We start from the raw sequence: 21,937 nt of genomic DNA, 5'->3' as shown, positions 1-21,937 counted from the left end.
TTTATAAAAATGGCAATGGAGTTTATCAATACATTTTATAATTTAACAAAAAAAACCCTAAAAACTCATTAATCAAGATATTAATGGGACTTAAAATTCTTTCTCGCTTTTTGCTGATAGTATTAAAGATAGTCTTTCTTGCGATTGTATTATTTGTACGACTCATAAAAATTGTTGCCAAGGGTGATCACAAATAATTTGTTTTCTGCGGTTCTATGAGTTCGACAGTTTAATTTAGAATTCTATATAATTATGTTTCATACCAGAAACAAATAATATTTAATTCCTGAGACCAAGCCAGCTCTGAGTGATTGTGTGCTCCAATCGGCATTCGTGAATCCCCCTGATGATTCTCCGGGCTTGGGCGTGAACTCATCGCCGTAACGACGCCTTCTGTAATTAATCCCACACCCACAGATGACAAACAACTGACGGTTTTCGGTAATATGTTAGTTTTATTATAAATAACGCATATAAGTGCTGCACTAAACTAATATTACATTGGAGGCTTACGATCTCTACCAGGCTTGGTGTTCTTACTAAAGGCAACGGCCAGCTGCCGGGCTGCCCAACAGCTGGCCGTTGCGATCGCCGGTTGAACCCCGATTTTTTCTTACAGTTTTGATTAACACATTTGAAAATGGGTTTCATATTATTAATTTTGAATTTGGGGACTTCGGTCCAGATTAGCGTTCTTAAGAAAAATATACACGCATCACATCGGTGAAGGGCTTCCGGCACAGCGGACACTTGGTCACGGAGGAGGCGCACTTGGCGCAGGCCACCACATGGCCGCAGGGCAGGAATGCCGTATTGTACTCGGCGCCGTAGCAGATCTTGCACAGCTTCTCCTCGGGTATGGAGGAGGGGCCGCTGTTGTTGGAGGACGGAGCCACCGATGTCGCCTCCTGGATTTTGTCGAAGATGCGGGTGGCGGCCGTGGGAGGCACGGACGGGGCCACATCTCCCGAACTGGCCGCCTCCGAAGCTTCCGTCGTCTGCTCGGCTGGCACCTGTCTGCTGGCCGACTCGACCCCTGTTGAATTCTCCTCCTTCTCCTCGGCTGGCTCTGGCTTGGCGGCCACTGTATCGATATAGAGTTGACCCTTCATCAGCTTGACGAAACGGCACTGATTTAGCCACAGGGCATGCTGCTCCCAGGGCTCGTCGTTGTCGTCCCAGTCCTTGAGACCACCGCCGCAACTGAAGCAGCGGACGCGATCTCCAACGCCCGTGTAGAAGAAACCCGCCTCGGCCAGCTGGTGGGGCTTCTGCTTTAGGTTCCTCGGCCACGCCTCGAAGGTGCGCAGGCGTGCCGACTCCACGGCGTACTCGGGATACTCGGGAAAATAATTGCCACTGGCGGCCGGGGCACGACACGTCTCCGGCTGGACATCGCCGTTGGCCTGCGTGGCCGTCGACGCATGTGTGGCGATGGAGCTGATAGGCGGCGGGGAGGCAATTCCGGCGACAGAGGCTGCCGCATTCGCTGTGTTTACGCCTATCGACTGGATCAGCTGCGACATGGGGATGCGTCCTTCTGCGTAGGCGTGCTCCCTCAGCTCCACACCCGTCGTCGAGTCGTTGGCACCGCAGATATCGTAGCTGATCGGTGGCAGGATGCGGTCCAGGGCTTCGCCATTGAGCGGCACATTGTTGGTGGTGCGGCGTCGCAACAAAGGGCAGTTGGGCGACCATCGCTGATGCTCCGGCACGGGCAGATCCTCCTGCTCCCAGCGTCCGATTTCCACGCCGCAAAAATAGCACTTCACCTTGTCGTCGACGTGTGTGTAGAACATGCCCGTCTGGGCCAGTTGGCGTTTGTCCAGCCACTCCAGCGGCCAGTTGGTGAAGGTTTTTAGGCGCGCCTCCTCGCGGTTTAGATCGTTCATGATGTTGTAGATATTGTTCTTGAATAGCTGCGTCGTCGCGTTCGTGTTGTTATCCACCTGATCGTGTACTAGATCGAAAGCGCTAGGTCCATAAGACGGCAGATCTGCTACTACATATGCCATGTTGCGTTCTGGTATTTGTTATCTTCCCTAGATTGTAGATCCTTAAATTCTTCTCCGGTTGCTTCCCTCTGAGCTCGAAACTGGAATGAAAGAAAAGAAAGAAAACCATCAATATAAATGTTTATCGGGCAGGTTCAGATAGGCGCTATCAACCTGATAAGGATATGTACACCTAGACTTCCAAACAGACGAGAAACTTCTCCTTCTGAGTAGACCTACGCGATTCGAGCACACATCGCAGAAAGAGCTCATAAGCAACTGACGGGCAAGTACAAAAAGCGCAGCAAACTGTTCAGAGAACTTTGACTTGCCCGACACTTGACTTATAAAGCAATTATTGATAAGGTCGACCGATAGAAAGGTAACGGGCGTCAATGGAAATATAGAAATATACTATACACATAGAACTGATTTACATTTGTTTGTAATATATATTAGATAATGTAACTATTGCAGCTTTTGTAGACTTTGAGATGAAATTCGTAGCATGATAGTTTTACTTTGTATTCTATGAATAATCTTAGATGACGGCTTGCATTTGCAATTTATAGTATCTTATGACTAGACATGATTTTAAAAAAATTATTATATTGCCTTTACCCTTTAAAATGGGTATGTCTTATAAGTGTTATAATATCATGAGCAACATAAATTCTGGGAAACTTAAGCAAAAACATGAGTAATTTGCAAAGTCACAATGAACAAAACATGTTTTGAAATACATTCTTATCAACAGAGAAGTAATTAAAATGAACGCAACAATTTTTTTATTGATTCCCTTTTCACTGTAAACTTAAAGATTAAAATGGTGATTGCCGATAGAACAAATCCTAGAATTATTAATGGAAACCATTTTTATTTAATTTTTTTTTTATTTAACTGATAATATTATTGCCGAAAATATTCTTATCGTTGTTTTTCAGATTTTATATTCAATCAATCACTTTATGGCATTATAAATACCTTTCATTTGATAAGTAAAATATTTTTGCTAAAGCTCCAGACACTTTTTCGTCGCACTTCTACGTTTTTCAGAGTGTGTATGTACAATGCAGGGAAAAACTGAAACGCAGTTCAAGAAACTGGAGATGCAGCATCAACGAACTTTAAGAGCCCTTAGCTGATGGAAAACACAGCGGTTGTCCCGCTCGCACGCGGGCCGAGGGTGGTTTTTCCTTTCGGGGAAAACTCCCGAGTTGCGATAGAAAAAATATACGTAGTGGTATAGAGTACGCAATGTTACAACCGCTCGTTTTCCCAGTGCGCCGAATCGCAGTGAGTATTAGTATTTTGTCCTCGGAACAGCACCACCAGACACGAGTGCCTGAGTGGGTGGGTTTTTTCGTAGGACGGTGGGTGGCGCCAGCCAGACGTTGCCCGATAACAATTCTCGATCTGACTCACCGAGCAAATAATTTCAATAATAATGGCAAAAAGTTGTAGTCACAAAAAGCGGCAACAGATAAATCAGTATGCTAATCGAGGGACAACCCACACGGCGTTTTCAATTGCTCGTCAGTTGTTGAGTTGGCAATTATAGTAATGACAGAAAAAGCAAATCTATTCTGTCATGTATTACAGTAACTATGGGTAAAAGCAGTAGTCCTAAATAAAAAAAATTGCTATATCATTTTATTAAAATTGTTTATTGCTAGGAGATAAAATATCTTTAAAGTAGCACCAAAATATCATATTATTATTTAATCTATCGGTTATTGATTATCGGAAAATTTTAGTTTAATCGATGAAATCGTTGCTAACAAATCTGCTTTAAATTAATTATTTATCGGCAATTGAAAACGCATGTAATATACTTTTTATATTTAACATATCACAGATCTTGTACTGTATTTTTAAGAAGTTTCCAAAAATGGAGTTAAACGTCTTGAATCGCCAAAAACATGGTTCCTATCGATAGCCGCGTATCGCTGCCGATCGAATGGTGCCTGGGGACCTAAACTGTATCTGCGGTGGTCTCCTCCAAGGAGATTGTACAGCCGTTTTTCGACATTTACTCGCCTGGGCCACCAGCAAACAGCAAAAACCCAGCACGACCGCTGAGTTGGGCCCAGGCCCCGTGTTCAAAGTCCAAATTTCAACCACAAACCAGCCAAACTCGCCAAACAATTGCAACGGATCGGGGAGGTTGGGGCAGTTGGGCGGCTATGGCTATGGATATGGTGGTGCTAGGGGGCCGGGGCCATCGGTGGGTTAGCTGGCAGTGCCATGCACTGTGGAGCACTCCAAGCTAGCCGACTGTGAGAAAGTTTTAATGGAATGCAGTCAAACCACTCTGGCGACGGCGCACTCGGCGACTCCAGCCAGCAACACCACCGCGGAGCACGGAGCATGTAGCATGGAGCCCGACTTGCAGCATAAAGCGCAGCATAAATGCATATTGGAGGAACGGTGGTGCAAGCGAGACGGCCATGTGGTGCAAAGACGAAACCATCAATGGGAAAAACAACTAACCACAGGAAAAACAGAGTGCAGCGCAGAGCAAAAGGAAAAAAAGTACACATAAAGTGCAGCAGCAGCAAAAACAAAAGCAATTGTAAATTACGAATGCTGACTTCTGGAGCCCGGGATATATGGAGGATGATGCCTCTGGATCCGGGGGATGCTACAGATGGGGGTCTCTTTCTGTGCAGAGATTGCGCATTGTTTTTGAAGTGGAGCAGCGGCCAGCACACAGACAGGCACACGAAAAGCTTGAGATGCTGTCTGCTATTGTAATTGCAATTTGTCTACCCTTATAGGGAATCCAGAATTTTGCAAGTGCTTTAGAAACATACTACTTCCAATATAGTCTTGGTTCAATAGGATAGGATTTTATATCATAAAACTTAAATATCTAGCTTGTTTTCAAAATAAAATCAGCTAAACTTGAATTATAGTTAAATAATGAGATAATATATGAAGCCCTGCAGTTTCATATCAATCAGTAGTAAAATATTTCAGACAAAGAGTAGTCGAATCTTCGGTCTGCCCAGCTGCCCCCTCATTATTGTTTGTTTTGCTTTTCTAGCCAGTACAAAGTGCAATTATAGCTGCCTCTGCCGACGTCTGTTATTTGTTATTGTGGAATGCCAAACCCATTAACAATTGTAATGTAAACCGACTATTGGAATTTCACCGGGGCTATATCAGGAAATTCCGTGGAAAGTTCAAAAGCCAGACATTTGCATTTATTCAATTAGGCAGGGTTCGCTAACACTTACCAGTCTCTTTTGAAATGCAACAAATTCGATGAACTTTAAAACTGATTTTTATTAAAAAATTAATTTAATTTTTTTCAAGGAAAACCAGGAACTAAATGTATCAAGCGATGGATGTAAACCGTGAGCAGCGCCTTCACCCAACACCAACCGAAGACCGACTGAAAAGACAAGGCCTCCTGGGCGGCGCATGAATGGCATGGGAGCACAAAAACAACAAAAACAACAACAACGCCCGATCCCAGAGACCAGAAGAAAATACCACTCGGCAGCAAAGAAAATCATAATCAAAGGCCAAAGCAAAAGGCTAGGCCCAGGAGGCAAGGCAAGGCAACAAACAGAAAACTGAAAACTGAAAAAAAAAGACACAGAAGAACAAACGAACACGAAAGACAAGACCAAAACCGAACGAGCGAACCTACAATGGAATGCAGTCGGGCAACTTTTCTACAAAACTCCGCCACAGAAAATCAAACTGGAGTTGGAGTTGGGCTGGAGTGGAGTGGAGTGGAGCGGAGTGGTATGGTAGTTGGAGCTGCCTTTCGGGTTTTCTGATTGGAATAAGCCAAGCCAGGCCAGTTCATACCGTTCCCAGTCTGTAAGTAAAGCTGGGCCCAAGTGACTGGAGTTCTGCTGTTGCTATCGCTGTAGTAAGTGAAGGTAACCGCAGAGGTCCAAAGCCGTGGAAAAGGTCTGCGTTCTGTAACCACAGACGAGGGCGAAGAAATAACATTACTACAGTACAGACGTTACTTAAACAAATTTTTTGTTTTTTCTTTTTGATTTTATTCGCTTCAATCTTTTCTAGCCTACCAACATTTCTTAAATTTTAATATGGATAATGGTAACTTTCTAATAATGGAATTTTTTTTATTTTTCATATACAGAATTTTGGGGTATATTTCAGTCCTTAAGTAAAACGAAATGAAAAAAAGTATTTGAGCTTGAATTCGAAAGACCTAAAACAAAGGCATCTGAAATAATGCTGAACTGATGGTGGTATGTTCTTGGAAAAATCATTGGAACTAGAATACTGACCACAGCTGTTTTGATTATACCTTGGGAGCCCCGGAGACATGAGCTCGACTGTGGGAAACTATTATAAACACTTTACCATTCTTTTTGTTGTTGTCTTCGACAAAAAAAAACCGAGATTGGAATGCGGTGATACCAGATACGACAAGAACAACAAAAACAACACCAAGCTAGGGTTAAAAGAGGGGCCACTAAAGCAAGAGGGAAGATACCCCTGCTGCTGCATGAGTCGTCATCGTGCTCAGAGCCCAAGAAGAACAAGATGAAGAATCCGAAGTGGAAGAATCCGAACATGAGGAAGAAGAAGAAGGGGCATTCAGGAGGATGCAGAAAAATAAATAAATGCAACACACACAAAGAACATTCTTGCATGATCTCCGCACACGGCATCTTTATGTGCGTACTATACGAAAGTGTGTGCGTGCGTGTTGTGGCCTTCCAAGAAATGCAGCAACAAAACGACCGCCGACGTCGATAATACGAGAAGAAAACAGAGATGGAACAACAACAATAATAACAACAACAACAACAACAATTCTGGGATGCTGGCCAACAAAGGGCAATATTGTAATCATAATAAATGCCCCCCGATCCGAGCTGTTAAGGAATGCATTAAGATCGGCTCGACTGTATATGTCTCTCTCGCTCTTTCTTCTCATCGGTTTCGGTTTCTTGCCCCTCTTCCCTATTGAACATTGATCGATTGTCCAAAAAACTAACGGCGGCTTGGTTCAAAGTCGTAGAGCCGCCGACGCCGCCAGCATTTTTCCTAGGAAAACCAAAGGAAAATTGTTCTCAAACCCAAAGTCAAGTCGTGTGCGAGTGAGAGGGCAAAACATTTATCATCGCAGCATCTCTATGGGACTTGGAATGTGGGTACGATCCCAGGGAAAAGCGAGATGAAGATCAGGAAAGGGAAGGGAAGGGAGGGCCTCGTTAGTGGAAATAATAGCTGAAAGGTCGTTTTTCACGCGGCCCAGCTCAAAGGTCGTGGAGGCGACGAGATGATTCAGCTTGAGAGCATCGAGAATTCCGGGAATTCCGAAATGTAATTTTCTTCATCTTATGCTTAGCCCTGTCTCCGGGGTTCTCATCTCCATCTCCTCTTTCAAGGGCCGCCTTGGTCCATTTCCATTCATGTGCTGATTGCCGTCGCGTCTGCTGCCGATAACAAATGGAACTCACGGTAGGACAGACAATAGGTTCTATTCTATTTTCGGGAAAATTCTACTCCCAGCATTTACGTGAGAACTGTTTGTTGTTTATTAAGCATCTTATCTATCGTTTTATTAACGAATTGTCTCGACTCGTCTCGATCCGATTCGTGGGAGTGGTAAATGTGGGCGCAGGGACCACCATCGATGGTGTGTGGGTGCGGCGATAATGGAAAAAGTTGTGGCACTGCAACGTTGCCAGCGAAAAATACAGGCCACAAATTGTAACCCCTATAAGGAAAATGCAATTTACGAAGACGTTTTTATATTCTTTTTGTTTCGATTAATACAACTTTTTATCCTAATAAATTATGAAACTTAATGCCGAAAATTTGGAAGTATCAAGATTTTTAAAATCGTTATACACCATACCAAGCGTATGATTACAAATATTGACTTAGTTGAAAGGGTTGTATAACTTTGTAGTCTAAATAGATAGACACATTTAATATAATATTTTTGAGGGACCCATTTCAAAGCTTGTTAGTGTTACTGAATGTTCCGATAAGGAAAGTTTCAGCTACGATAGTTCGACTGTATTCAGCTGTAAACTGAAGCTTAGCTCAGCTCAAGTTGAGAAACTGAGAGACTGAGACTGGCGAGACTTTCTCTTTGTTCGGCGAAAAATGAACGCAAAAGTTCAAAGCAATGAAGCATAAAAAGCGGCACAGTGCGCAAAAAAACTGCACTCGACGCGAAAAAAAGCATAGTGAAAATTGGCAACAGCTCAAACGGTTTTTTGAGCTCGTCTCTGTGGCAATGGTTTCTCGACATTACCATTATACCTCGGCTCTTTTTCTCTCCATTTCTGCAGAGTGGAAAACACGCATGAGTGCACCACTTCCGTTGGCAGCGGATGTGCCAGACAAAGAAGCTAATGCTCCATAGTCCGGAATCGGTGGTGGTGGTGGGTTGGGCCGGATTATGCGAGTGAGTGTGTGCGTAAAAGAGGAAGTGCCTTACACATAGTGTAATCGTATATCGTACGGAGTAAAGTATGTGTATATACCCAGCAAACTGACGCGTCATCTGTTTATTCAGATGCACGGAAAAAAATGTTTAGTTTAAATCACGTTTGAAACGTGATATACAAGAATATGAACAACGTTAGTCATATACATAAGTTTGTATCATATGATATCAGAGGTATCCAAGGCGATAGTTTAGGTATGAGTTCCAAAACCATTTGTAAACCTATTTTTTTAAGGAAAATATTTCAGTAATATGCTAACGATCTATTCAATTATAAGTATAATAAAAAAAGTTTTGAAGATCCGGTTTAACATGATCTAAATTTGTTTTTCATGTTGAAAGAAACAAATTAAATTTAATTAGAACAGGATGGAGGGTTCTACTGATAGATGGAAGATGACACATAGGGTGACCTTCGAATCTCCTAAAAAATGGGTAAACTGGAATATTTTGGATGCTGTAGTCATCGCTTAATTTTGACCGTAGACGAACACAGTATACATATTGCGTAGTCCGAAATTCGGATGAATATAAAATTAATGGCATTGTATGGTACAATAACCGCCCCTTATTCTTCTCCATCCACATTATGCCCAATTGAGAATGTTGTTTTTAAACGACCATTGAGGACCGCAGGGGATTTGCGGGGTGTGGAATTTCGTATGAAATCACTCAATGCAAAAAGAGGGTTACCATATGGCGGAAAGTTTCGCGTTTCCATGGCCTGAAAAGCCGTGCAAACAACCATGTGTCATTTTAATTTCTGTTTACCGAAACAGAAAAATTCGCCGAATTTATGGAGTAAACAAAAAGTTGGTAATTTTGTAAATAATTTGGAGTAAGACAGGAGTGCGAGTATTTGGCAACTCTACGGTCGCCATCTTTTTATGAAACAATCTCTCGTCGCTGCGGTCGTTGAAGTGCGAGCGAGAGACGGCGAACGAAACGGGAACACAAAACAAACGGCAGACACCCGACGAAAAATCAGAAATCGTTTTCGCTCTACTTTGCCACAAAGTTAAAAGCTTTTGCTGATTGTTTACATTTATTAACTAGTGTAGTCGTTTGTTTACCTTTTATTACATAGGTATAGATCTTAAAAGTAAACAAATCATAAATTGCAGTCAAATCTCATGCGACAACTTTGTGTTCTGGACATTTTTATGCTTGTATATGCGCGCGCGTGTGTTTTTCCCCAGATAACGTGCATATGTGTGTGTGGCTCAGTGAACGTACCAGCAAAGCAAACAACAAAAATATATTTTAGCTTTTGCTGTCTGCCTTCTGATGTCACGTTTTCATTAAATTTTTGGGGTTAAATTCGTTGGGAGTACACAAAATACCATACACTAAAAACGCTATAAACATCAGCTCACCTTGACGGCTTTTCTCTTTTTCTTGAAAAACTCAAGTTTCCGCTGGAAATTTCCTTTGCGATGAGATTCGGCGATATGGAAATCGTAGAATATTGCGCTTTCAGTCAATATTGATTTTCCGTGAACAAAATGAACGGAAAAACACAATAATGTTACACTCAGACAAGCACACGTTCTCTGTTATCTTTCTTTCGTTCCGTTGTTGTTGTTCTTGTGTTGCCAACAATTACAAAGCCAACTATCACAATTGAGTCCGTTAAATACTTTATTTTTGTACTTTATTCTAGCTTTAAATGCATAAATTTATATCGAGACAGCGCTCAAAACAGCTCAGTAATCCATTGCTTCCGTACGTGTTGAGTTGCGATTCCGAACTGACGCGAACGAGCGAGACGAGCGCAGCCGAAGCCGCTTTCCGAGTGTTTGACAGTCTAGCGGGAAAATCGACAATATGCCTATTTCACTTTTCGTCTATTCAGCAGCGTTTACTTCGAAATTGGAAAAATAATTTAATTTATTTACTTAAAAATCTAGGTTTTTTGGAAACCCTTGTTTGTCTCAGAGGGCGCTATATATCTTTTATTAAGGCGTACTTAGCAGTTTCAAAACTTTATAACCAAAATTATTCTTGGGTTTTTCACAGGCTTTTTATACAATTTAACAGCTGTAAGATATTTGCTATTACCCAAAAATCTTGTAACTTCCAACTTATAACATTGTAACCCCATTTAGGTCATTTTCCAATTCCCACTAAATGATTTCTAGCTATTTTTATATTTTACTTAATTTTATTTTTGTCAGCACTGAAGCCGAGAAAAAGAGACAGAAACCCATACAGCTGTGTTCCCTTGCTGCGTGAGCAAGATGGAAAGTCTTGAATGCAGTTGCTCATTCGGCCTTTCCGCAGCTGTAATTTTGGAAAAACCTTCGCCAAGTAGAAAACCATTTGACTACGAAGGCAGCTCGAATCAATTAATTTAAAAGTAAACGGTCTGGCTATTATTGCTAAAAATGTAACTATTTAAATAGGCAAATGCAGGTGGCATAGTGTTGTTGTACTACGACTAGTATTAGTACGCAACCCGTAATAACCGTAAAACATTTGGCTCTATGGTTATCCCTTTCGCACTCGCAGACGCAGCAGCCAGGATCATTGATTTTTAGGCTCCTGTCCTGGAAGAGAGTGGAGAGCATGCGCCGAACGATGGAAGCAGCGCGTGTCAATGCACCGCATTTCTACCTCTCTCTTCCCACAAACTGTTTCTTCTCCACCTTCCAGACGTCGCGAGAAAGAGAGAGAGCCAGAGCAGACAGCAGCTGCAGTTTTATTGTGTATGCACCTCATTCCGCCCTCACCTTCCCACTCTCTAATTTTCGTTTTACCTGTCTCTTCTTCGGCTTCCTTATAATGTGTGTAGCAGCTGGAATTATCCTGAAGTCTCTTATCACAAGGGGCAGATAAGAATCGCTATAACGCATTTGATTGGCAGGAGCAGATGAATTTTTAAAATTTTTATTTAGACGGCACTTTGACTTAACTGTTCCATTCCACACAAAACTATCTAAAAGTATTGCCACCCACACCCAAATTTAACCAAAAAAGATACTTTAAGATACTCCATCTATTTCTTAAAAATATTTTTTGGCCCCAAGCCGAAGTTTTTTAATTTTTCATTTCAGGTTCTAAGAGTTTTTTTTAACTTGACAGTTGTTAACTTTTTAACCTTGCCTTTCCATTTAAAAAATTTACAGTTTAACTTAAGACAACTGAAAAATGATATTTATTAAATACTTACGGAAAAGGCTAACAAATTAACAGTTAAACCCAAGTAGATTGTGTCTATCATTAGATTAGATTTGAAGTGTTAGATGTAGATAAATAGATAGTCTATCTTATCATAGAACTTGTGTGATAAGCATTCTAACACAACTTCTTTGGGGATAATTAACAAAACTGTTGAAGAAACGTTAGCAATGAAACCGATTTTGAACACAAAATATGTGTGCTAGACAGACATTCTAGATAAAAAAGCTGCGCTGAACAGATATTATCTGTTACTCTACGAGTAACATGTATAATTATCATCCAATTTGGTTACAATTTGCATGTTTAGTTTCATACTGAGTAATTCTGACACTCACATATTGTCTAAATATGATGGTGAATCGTTAGTAAACATTTTTGTAACCTGTACTTTAAAGACCATTACAACAATTTAATTAAATTATATTCATTACCCTTTTATATAAATGTTTCTTAAATTGTGTAGCACCTAAATTGTTTCTAATGTTAAGGCAATTTTTGAAAAATTTTGTGAAATTACAATGAAGTCATTTCCTGCCGTTTAAGATAGGATCTTTGCGATTGCGAGTATTATTCTTAGAATGAACCCACTGCATTAGATTGTCGATGGGTAGAATATTTCTAATCTAAGTACAAGCCTTTCTAATTTAGCACCCATGACACGACATCGAAGTCACATATATTTGAGTAACAATGTGCAAAGGAAATGCCGACACGTTCGAGGACTGAAATACAAAAGATTGCCAAGTTTGAATCATTTATGGAAAGTGCCCCGGCGACAGTGCGCGACGTGTGCATATAGCGTCCGCCCGCAAACGGGTTGAACTTTTCGGATTTTATAAATACACTATGCTAAATTTACCACGAAGATGTCGCGACGCATTTGAGAAATTTGCCTATAAATGTGGAGTCTAGACGACTTTGACATGTTGCAAGGCGACACTATCGCAGGCGGTCTTTTGGTGGAAATTAAACGAAATTGTGGCGGCGATATGTTCTATTTGCGGATGGTGGCAGAGTGCCTTTGGCAATTTGGAATTTTCTGTTTCAAAAGATCACTGCGCTGACCACACAGAGTTGGGATCGCTGAGTGGCCGGACAAGTTTCAGCTGAAAAATCCCTGGCTCAGAGCCGAACGGCCTTGCAAGGCCTTTTAAAGTTGTTGCACTCGCCCCGTTCTTGTTGGTGGCGCTGCTTATTGTGATTTTGATTGCTCACCCATACACTTTAATTTATGTACAGTGGATATTCTCTATAACGAGTTTCCTAGGTATGCACTTTTTGCAAAATTGTATCTAGATATCTTGACTGCAAACCACTTGAGTCACTTTGTTGTCTGGAAAAGATAACTTTGTTTTACTTGTCGCTGAATGGTAAAGATATTTATTATGACTCAGGGGGTGTGTATTAAATATTTGACTGTATCTTTGAATCCAAATATCCTTAAGTTGTCTAAAAGTTGCTATGAAAGTTGTATCTATGTGTTTATCACAAACAAATAAAATACATTTATCATAGTATACTTTTAGACACCTTTTCAAACTGATTTTGAGAACATTTCTTATTTTTTAAACCAAACTTTTAATATCTCATCATAATATTCACCATACGAACGTCGGACTGTCACTTTCGTACTGGCTTTGGCTAACTTTGTCTGTGGTTTTTAATTGACAGCCAAATGCAGCCAGCGGGCTGAAAACCTGTTTTTGCCTTTTTTGCATTCTCTTCTTTTGCGCGGCAATTGGCAAAAGGTGTCATAACAGCGAGTTGGGCACGATTCGATTAGATTGCCTATTACCTATTACAACATGTGCTGCCTGTCGGTCCCTTTTCAGCCACCATATATGTAATTACCTGCCTCAATCAGGGCTATGAAAAACTGGATCGACAATTGCGGACGTGTGCCGGCAGCTGCAAGCGAAGCAGGCACAATAAACCGATCAGAGGATCGCCGAAAACGGAGCCACCAACATCTGCTCTTGGGGCAGGCAGTTCTGCCCTTATCCTTATTGTGCATTGTGTCTGCTTCCAGAGAAAGGATCGTGCGGCACATGACGTCGCCAGCTGCCGTCGATCCTTTGTAGAGATATCTTTAGGGATGGGGATGTGTGGAACAATCCAATAATGAGCCAGTCCAACTGAGGTGTCCTGTGGATCTGTTGCTGTCAAATGGAGAATCCTCATAAAGGGATCTCTTCTATGTGATAAGCATTTGAAATTGTATCGAACAGGGTCATTAATTTAAATCCAAAGATGTCTTGGCTAAATGTGTAGATGACCGAACAGAGCTCAAGTTGTAAATCCAATCGACAATGCATCACCAAGCTAATAAAACACGTTTCATCATTTCGAAAACAGATTTATTATGAATACCCAAAGAAGTATGCGAATATTGGGTTTTAATAATCTTTTAACGATTGAATTAAAAATACATACTCGTACTTTAATATTGGGTATATATCTTACGTATATCCCCATATTGACATTTATTCGACATATTTTCTGAGTTGAATTCATACGTAATTACCGGCGCTATTGTTCACTTCCTTGTCTTTTTGTTATTACATAACTACTTATCTTCCTAAACCATATCTGCTTTTAAGTGTGCTTTCTTGAATGTGAGCTCCAAATAATTTTATCAATAAATTCCATTTATATTTGACAATACCTTTATTTTGCATAGTAATAAGGAGTATTAAAAATGTTCTTTTTTTGACGAAATTGATTGTGAATTGGGATTTTTATTGAACTCGAGGTCATGGTTGGTTAGGTTTTTGAAACACAACAATTTTAGAAAAATTGTGAAATAGTTGCTATGCCAATACAATTTCCAAGCATTGGATCCAGGAATTGTTTATACACTTGCGGCTTATTTGATAAACTTCATGAATGAGATACCTAACTTTTTTCAAGAGAGCCAGTCACAGTTACCAAGAATAGATAATAGATTGTTATGGCAACTGTTTTGTAAAAACATCTGGCCTGTTGAAGCCAAGTTCTTATCAATTAGACAGAACTTGGCGCCAGAAGAAACGGAAGTAAATATTAGTGTGCGATTTTCATTTTACTTGCTAAGTTTAGCACACAGTGACGCAACTCAAAATGCATTTAGGTAAGTGTAATTTCGTTCTAGTAAAATGAGTGAGGTAAGCAGCTGATTATATAGGCGAAAACCCATCAATCTTTGGAACCTACGCAGCGCTGTAAATGGAAATGACATTGAGCGGTAATTAAAAATAGGAAAATTCTAGCTAGTAGCGTTCTACGAGTGGGTGGGCTTTGGCGAATGGGGTGGGAATGGTTTCATCATGAATGAAACGCGATGCGAATGAGCTCAGCATCGGCGAAGATAAAAGATACAATGGAGCAATCTAGAATGTAAAGTAAGATAATATCCCGACCAGACCATGTGCGTCAGAGCAGGAGGGATAGATTTCAGGTGGGGTGGATTGGGAGGCAAATAGAAAGAGAGGGTTGACTCTGGATTGCATACAGTTTCGAAATGACTGGAAAATGGAAGAGAGAGAGAGAGAGGTGTGTGGTGTCCATGTGCATTTTCCAAGGGGTGACTGTGAGTAAGGACATGAATGAAGAGAAACAAAACAAAAGTGTTGTGGAAAGGAAATCACAAAAAGGAGAAAAAGGAAGAAAAAGAAAGAGAGAGAGAGAGATAGGGAGCGCCTATATGTATGCAATTTATTGCAAAAGTAAATTCTACCCAACCCAGCTAAGTTTTTTAAATAAACTAAGTTTAATAGCTAAAAATGGTAGTCAAATTTTCCATCGGCAAATTATTTTCCCTGAAAATATCAAAACAAAACACACTTAAGTAATCACTTACCGGAGACATTTTAGTCCTAGATAAAGTAACAATTTATCATTGGTTGTTTTCCTTTTATTTTTCGACCTCCAAATATTTAATTGTGTTTTTGTTTACCTATCGCGGCCCGATAAGATTATTAAAGCGCCTTTGGAAATGTTTATTGGTAAACTCTCGAGAATGCACAGATAAATTTATTTCACTCGATGTATACGCGTCGTCCGGTGGGTTTGAGTGCCATGCAGCGACTACGCAAAAACTATGTGTTTTATAGAGCCGCCTAGCCTACTTTCCTATAGGTATTTGTTTTTGTCGGTTTTGCATTCTCATTTGGTTTGTTTTGCTTGGCTTTCTAGAGAGGGAGAGGGTGCTGGCGGGAGAAAGAGAGTGAGAATTAGCGGGGCGGAACGGTCGAAATAGTTTTTTTTTTTCGCCCAGGCGATGCGCAATTATTTTGGGGGTGGGTCATGTGCTCTCATTTGCTATCTCTCTATTTCTCATTAAAGGTGTTGACTATTTTAAGAATTTTTAATTATTTGATAAGCTAATAAATTATATTTTATGCTTCCTTCGGTGTTTTACATTTTAAATTTCAAATTAGGGCAATAAAACCGTTACAGCTGCAAGCTTTTACATGATGCTGCCCTGGTTCTGAAATAAAAATATTATTCCCTCGGGGTCACACTGTTTTTGGTATTTTACATGATATCGATAGTTTCACGAGATCGATTCTGTTTCACATTTGGTTCAAGTATGGGGTAAGCTCCTAGCAAGGGCACCCTTTTAACCCTGTTAAAACTGCTATACACACAACCAAAGATTCCAACCACCATTATTTCTCAATATATTTCATTCAAATAAAAATATCTATTCTTTCTTTTATAAAATATGTTCAAATTTAAGAACGCAGCTTCTTAAACACTGCTTAAATCTGCTGGAAATTCAAATTTTCCAGTGTGGGAATGTGTCGAGTTCAACGACATTATCGTGTTTTATCCCTGGCTGAGCTCCACTTTCCAATTATATTATAAAGTAATTAATTCGAACCTGGGGTAATAAAATTACAAAATAAAACATGTGTTTTATTTTTTAAAAATCTTTTTTATGAAATAAGTTGACAACACGTGTTTTCAGCAATTGAACAACCTCAAGGTTTTAAAATTGCTGAAAAATCTGAAAATTGAGTTTGTAGGGAACAGCTAATCAGCAGCTGCCCAAAATTCAACAATTCAGTAGCTCAACAATTAGGGGAGTGCGAAATATTTTTAAGATCTGGCGAAACATTAACCACACCCTGTTAGGAAGCGTGTCCTACAACGCTCAAGCATATGTAATAAAATTCCTACCAAATTCATAGAACAAGTATTAGGTGAGCGGGGTAAATTCGGTGATCCTGCCGGGAACGAGAAGCCCGAGACTGAAAACTTTAAAGGAAGCATCAGTCAGTTAAAATCCCGGGAGCTAGCCTAGGACCGGACCTTAAGTAAGAGGAAGCATCAGGGGAGTCAAAAACATAAGGTGGCTACTTTGAAAAAAACAAGTGAGATCAAAGCTTATGACAAGTCAAAACAATGTAAAGAAGGATCAAAGATCCTAGAGCGAACAGCGGAGTAAAACCGAGATCGACTGACTCCGAGAAACCAGGACCAGATTTACCACGACCAAAATTTCCCAACCCAGTGCGGAAGAAAGCCAGCGAAAAAATGCAAAGTCGCAGTTAGGAGTTAGTTGAGATTGTCCACCGTGTATGCCATGAATGCCAAGAGTGGAAACAAAGACAATAAAAAACTAATAAAATAATGAATAAGCTGTAAACATATTAAAAAGAAATACAATTCTTTAACTGTGTATAAACCAATTTAGTGTTCTTAACGAAGGAGGAGGCTAAGAATGAAACGATCAATCCATTCCCCTAGCCTGTAATAGATGAAAAATCCAAATCATTTTTTCGTTGTCCACGTAAAGACAGTATTAAATAAAAAAAAACACGTTATAAAAATAAATACGTCCCCACTGATTTTTTAATTTTATTTAAATTTAAAAAACAAATGCATTGTCGCAAATTGCGTGGGGCAGGTTCCAGCCTACTGTTTTTTTCGCAAGAGAAAACAGGGAAAAACACCTGCAAACCCTGATGATAAACCACGCTGCAAAGCGTGCCCAAGTGTGCAAGTTGCACTTTAGGTCGCAATTCTTCTTAGGAGATGCTCTTAGGAAGGGAAGTGTTCCGACCGAACCTCAAGGTTTTAAAATTGCTGAAATATCTGAAAATTGAGTTTGTAGGGAACAGCTAATCAGCAGCTGCCCAAATTCAACAATTCAGTAGCTCAACAATTAGGGGAATGCGAAATATTTTTAAGATCTGGCGAAACATTAACCACACCCTGTTAGGAAGCGTGTCCTACAACGCTCAAGCATATGTAATAAAATTCCTACCAAATTCATAGAACAAGTATTAGGTGAGCGGGGTAAATTCGGTGATCCTGCCGGGAACGAGAAACCCGAGACTGAAAACTTTAAAGGAAGCATCAGTCAGTTAAAATCTCGGGAGCTAGCCTAGGACCGGACCTTAAGTAAGGGGAAGCATCAGGGGAGTCAAAAACATAAAGTGGCTACCTTGAAAAAAAGAAGTGAGATCAAAGCTTATGACAAGTCCAAACCAAGGAAGGAAGGAAGGATCAAAGATCCTAGAGCGAACAGCGAAGTAAAACCGAGATCGACTGACTCCGAGAAACCAGGACCAGATTTAACACGACCAAAATTTCCCAGCCCAGTGCGGAAGCAACCCAACGAAAAAATTCAAAATCACTGTTAGGAGTTAGTTGAGATTGTCCACCGTGTATGCCATGAATGCCAAGATTGAAAACAAAGACAATAAAAAACTAATAAAATAATGAATAAGCTGTAAACGTATTAAAAAGAAATACAATTCTTTAACTGTGTATAAACCAATTTAGTGTTCTTAACGGAGGAGGAGGCTAAGAATTAAACGATCAATCCATTCCCCCACTGATTTTTTAATTTTATTTAAGTTTAAAAAACAAATGCATTGTGGCAAATTGCGTGGGGCAGGTTCCAGCCTACTGTTTTCTTCGCAAGAGAAAACAGGGAAAAACACCTGCAAACCCTGATGATAAACCATGCTGCAAAGCGTGCCCAAGTGTGCAAGTTGCACTTTAGGTCGCAATTCTTCTTAGGAGATGCTCTTAGGAAGGGAAGTGTTCCGACCGAACCTCAAGGTTTTAAAATTGCTGAAATATCTGAAAATTGAGTTTGTAGGGAACAGCTAATCAGCAGCTGCCCAAAATTCAACAATTCAGTAGCTCAACAATTAGGGGAATGCGAAATATTTTTAAGATCTGGCGAAACATTAACCACACCCTGTTAGGAAGCGTGTCCTATTCCTACCAAATTCATAGAACAAGTATTAGGTGAGCGGGGTAAATTCGGTGATCCTGCCGGGAACGAGAAGCCCGAGACTGAAAACTTTAAAGGAAGGATCAGTCAGTTAAAATCCCAGGAGCTAGCCTAGGACCGGACCTTAAGTAAGAGGAAGCATCAGGGGAGTCAAAAACATAAGGTGGCTAATTTGAAAAAATCAAGTGAGATCAAAGCTTAAGACAAGTTCAAACAATCTAAAGAAGGATCAAAGATCCTAGAGCGAACAGCGGAGTAAAACCGAGATCGACTGACTCCGAGAAACCAGCACCAGAACCAGGACCAGATTTAACACGACCAAAATTTCCCAGCCCAGTGCGGAAGCAACCCAACGAAAAAATTCAAAATCACTGTTAGGAGTTAGTTGAGATTGTCCACCGTGTATGCCATGAATGCCAAGAGTGGAAACAAAGACAATAAAAAACTAATAAAATAATGAATAAGTTGTAAACATATTAAAAAGAAATACAATTCTTTAACTGTGTATAAACCAATTTAGTGTTCTCAACGGAAGAGGAGGCTAAGAATTAAACGATCAATCCATTCCCCCACTGATTTTTTAATTTTATTTAAGTTTAAAAAACAAATGCATTGTCGCAAATTGCGTGGGGCAGGTTCCAGCCTACTGTTTTTTTCGCAAGAGAAAACAGGGAAAAACACCTGCAAACCCTGATGATAAACCACGCTGCAAAGCGTGCCCAAGTGTGCAAGTTGCACTTTAGGTCGCAATTCTTCTTAGGAGATGCTCTTAGGAAGGGAAGTGTTCCGACCGAAATGTTGGGTACGTAAAATGAATTTCTATAATAATTCAATATATTAACTAACTTATATATACCTATCTCTTATTATATTTTTTTTATTTACGTTATATTCCAGTGCATGAACTAACGTTTAGCACTTGGCAAAAGAGTTTTATCAAAAAAGGTAGGAGTACCAATAAAAATGAATTGAGCTCTCAAACTGAAACGCTAGAATCTAGCTGTCCTAATAATTAAGCTGTGGATACGAAATGTATACAGCAAGGTTTGAACTCTCCTAGTGATTTTGGTGTGAATATACCTCACAGATCGAGCTCTTCAATATTATTTAAGATATTGAGGTCTCCCAGTTATTTTAAGTATTTTGAAAAAGGATTGTTCTTTCCTGTATATAATAAAGGATTACCACAAGAATTAGTCTTAATTCTAAAAAAAAAATGTGGCATTAACAAGAACTAATATAGGCTTTAAATTGCAAAATATTAAATTAAGAAATGAGAACAAAAAGTTAAGTTCCAGTAATATGTTCGATGCTAGTAAAAAATATTACCATTAATGGATTAAATAAAATTATCAATGAAAAATTGTGTAAACTTAAGGCTGTCAATTCCTTTCTGGAAGTGCAATATGATTTAAAAGCGAAGCTGTTCTTGCTACCATCGGAGAGATACTGAAGTGCATAAAGGAGGTGGCCCAATTCTGGCAGCGCACAAGTTCGAACAGCTGATCTTTTTAAAGCTGGTAACCCATCGATGGCGACGCTATCGATGTTTTAGAGGTGTTTTTTCAAGCTGTAAATACTATCGCAAGTATCGAATTAAGCCAATTTGCAAATATATGGGGTATTCATCAAATAAATTAACTAGACCAAAGGGTAATTAATATTATCTTGATAAAATTTTTTTAAAAATTTGTATTTTTTTTTAAAATTAATTTGTGATCTCAACTTTAAACAATAAATACAATAAAAATAATTACAGTAGAAGTCCAGCCTCTTCATTTCTAAAATCAGAAATCAACAAATTTTTATTGATAAAAATAAGTTTATTGATGTCGTTTGATTTAAAAGCTCTAAAAAGTCTTGGCCTGCCTTCGAAAAATTCTCTCAGACTCTGTTGGAAAACGCACAAATTCTTTTGGCCGACGGAGCCGGCAGTTTATTACTCTGTACAAAATGACATATTTTTATGTATAGAGAAAAAAAGTTGTAGGTTCGCTATTTAATCCCCACCGCTGAAACTATCAGAGTCTATTATTTCAAAATATTGCTACAACAAATTCAAATTAATCTGCACAAAATAAAATTAAATTGAAGCTCATTTTTTTTAAAACAATGCTTCTGCACTGGTAAATTAATATCAATTTACAGTCTCTGGGAAAGTAAAATTTTAAACGACTTGTTGAAGACTGCCGAACGGCAATATAAATATGTAATGGCCAGCCTTTTTTCAATTTCTTATAATGTTTTATAAAAAGGATAAGGAAGTATAAAATATACCAAAAAATAAAGGACACCACTTGCACATCAGTAGTTTCCTATTCTAAGCCTGTGCACAAAAAAATAAGGCTTCTAAAGAGTAACACTGTATTTTCAATTTTTAACTAAGTTTAAATTATCAATAATCAAATTAAGAATATGACTTTGAGTAATTTCATTTCTTAATATACCCAAAATTTAAATAAAATTACAACACCAGACTCTAATTTTCTTACACTGCGTACTTTTCGCCAAAACCCGACGGTTACAACTTTAAAAGCAAATTTATTTTCGGCATATTAAAAAAAGTGGCGGGGAGCAGCAGCTTCTTAACCGGATCGCGAGAGCGAACGGGATGCTGCTTTTTGACTTTGTAGATGGCGTGTTAGTAAACGCCGACACTACGGTTACGACACTACGTTACTGACACTTACGTTTGCCGACAAATTCCGTATCGCCATATGTTTACCAATTGGACCAGTTGAACTTGGCTAATTAGGGTAAAATCAAATTCGTTTTTTATTATCGAATTTCAAAAATATCGATGGCTTGTCGACTTGTCGATAGGAAGAACTATCGAAGTTCTTCAGCTATATTCGATAATAATCGCCCGATTGTTAAACAACAGACCCTGTTATATGTTCTTCACACAGACGCTTAAAAGCGATGTTGCAATTTTAAGTGGATTTTTGTTCACATAGAGAGTCGCTGACCGGCATAAAACAAACAGCCGACAGAACGTGTGCAATTGAGTTTTTCCGAAAAAGGAAACAACTCAAAAGTAAATACAATTTCAGCAATAGCAGGTGG

The 21,937-nt window shown here is 39.5% G+C and overlaps 1 protein-coding gene and 1 long non-coding RNA gene across 4 annotated transcripts; one reads left to right on the top strand and one right to left on the bottom strand.

Moving 5' to 3' along the window:
* Positions 1–435: 435 nt before the first annotated feature.
* On the bottom strand, positions 436–15,703 carry Diap1 (Death-associated inhibitor of apoptosis 1). 3 transcript variants are annotated; one of them, XM_036815062.3, is made up of 2 exons: positions 15,476–15,703; positions 436–2,095 (listed from the first exon to the last, which is right to left on the bottom strand). In XM_036815062.3, the coding sequence occupies exon 2, from the start codon at positions 2,013–2,015 to the stop codon at positions 696–698; it is 1,320 nt and encodes a 439-aa protein (XP_036670957.3). In that variant the 5' UTR covers positions 2,016–2,095; positions 15,476–15,703; the 3' UTR covers positions 436–695. The 3 variants fall into 3 exon arrangements, with proteins under 3 accessions (XP_036670957.3, XP_016935530.3, XP_016935531.3); XM_017080041.4 differs by lacking the exon at positions 15,476–15,703 and adding an exon at positions 9,831–10,209; XM_017080042.4 differs by lacking the exon at positions 15,476–15,703 and adding an exon at positions 2,169–2,306.
* Positions 2,245–3,643, top strand: LOC139353162 (uncharacterized). Its single transcript, XR_011604317.1, has 2 exons — positions 2,245–2,376; positions 3,051–3,643. It is a non-coding gene; the product is annotated as an uncharacterized lncRNA (long non-coding RNA).
* Positions 15,704–21,937: the final 6,234 nt, after the last annotated feature.

Source organism: Drosophila suzukii, chromosome 3 (genome assembly GCF_043229965.1).
Source record: "Drosophila suzukii chromosome 3, CBGP_Dsuzu_IsoJpt1.0, whole genome shotgun sequence".
NCBI classification, from domain to species: domain Eukaryota; kingdom Metazoa; phylum Arthropoda; class Insecta; order Diptera; family Drosophilidae; genus Drosophila; species Drosophila suzukii.
Note: the sequence above shows the minus strand (reverse complement) of the source record. Positions and strands in the feature narration are given on the sequence as shown.

Coding starts and splice junctions, on each gene's coding strand:
- Diap1 (XM_036815062.3), bottom strand. CDS start 2,015: ATGGCATATGTAGTAGCAGATCTGCCGTCTTATGGACCTAGCGCTTTC.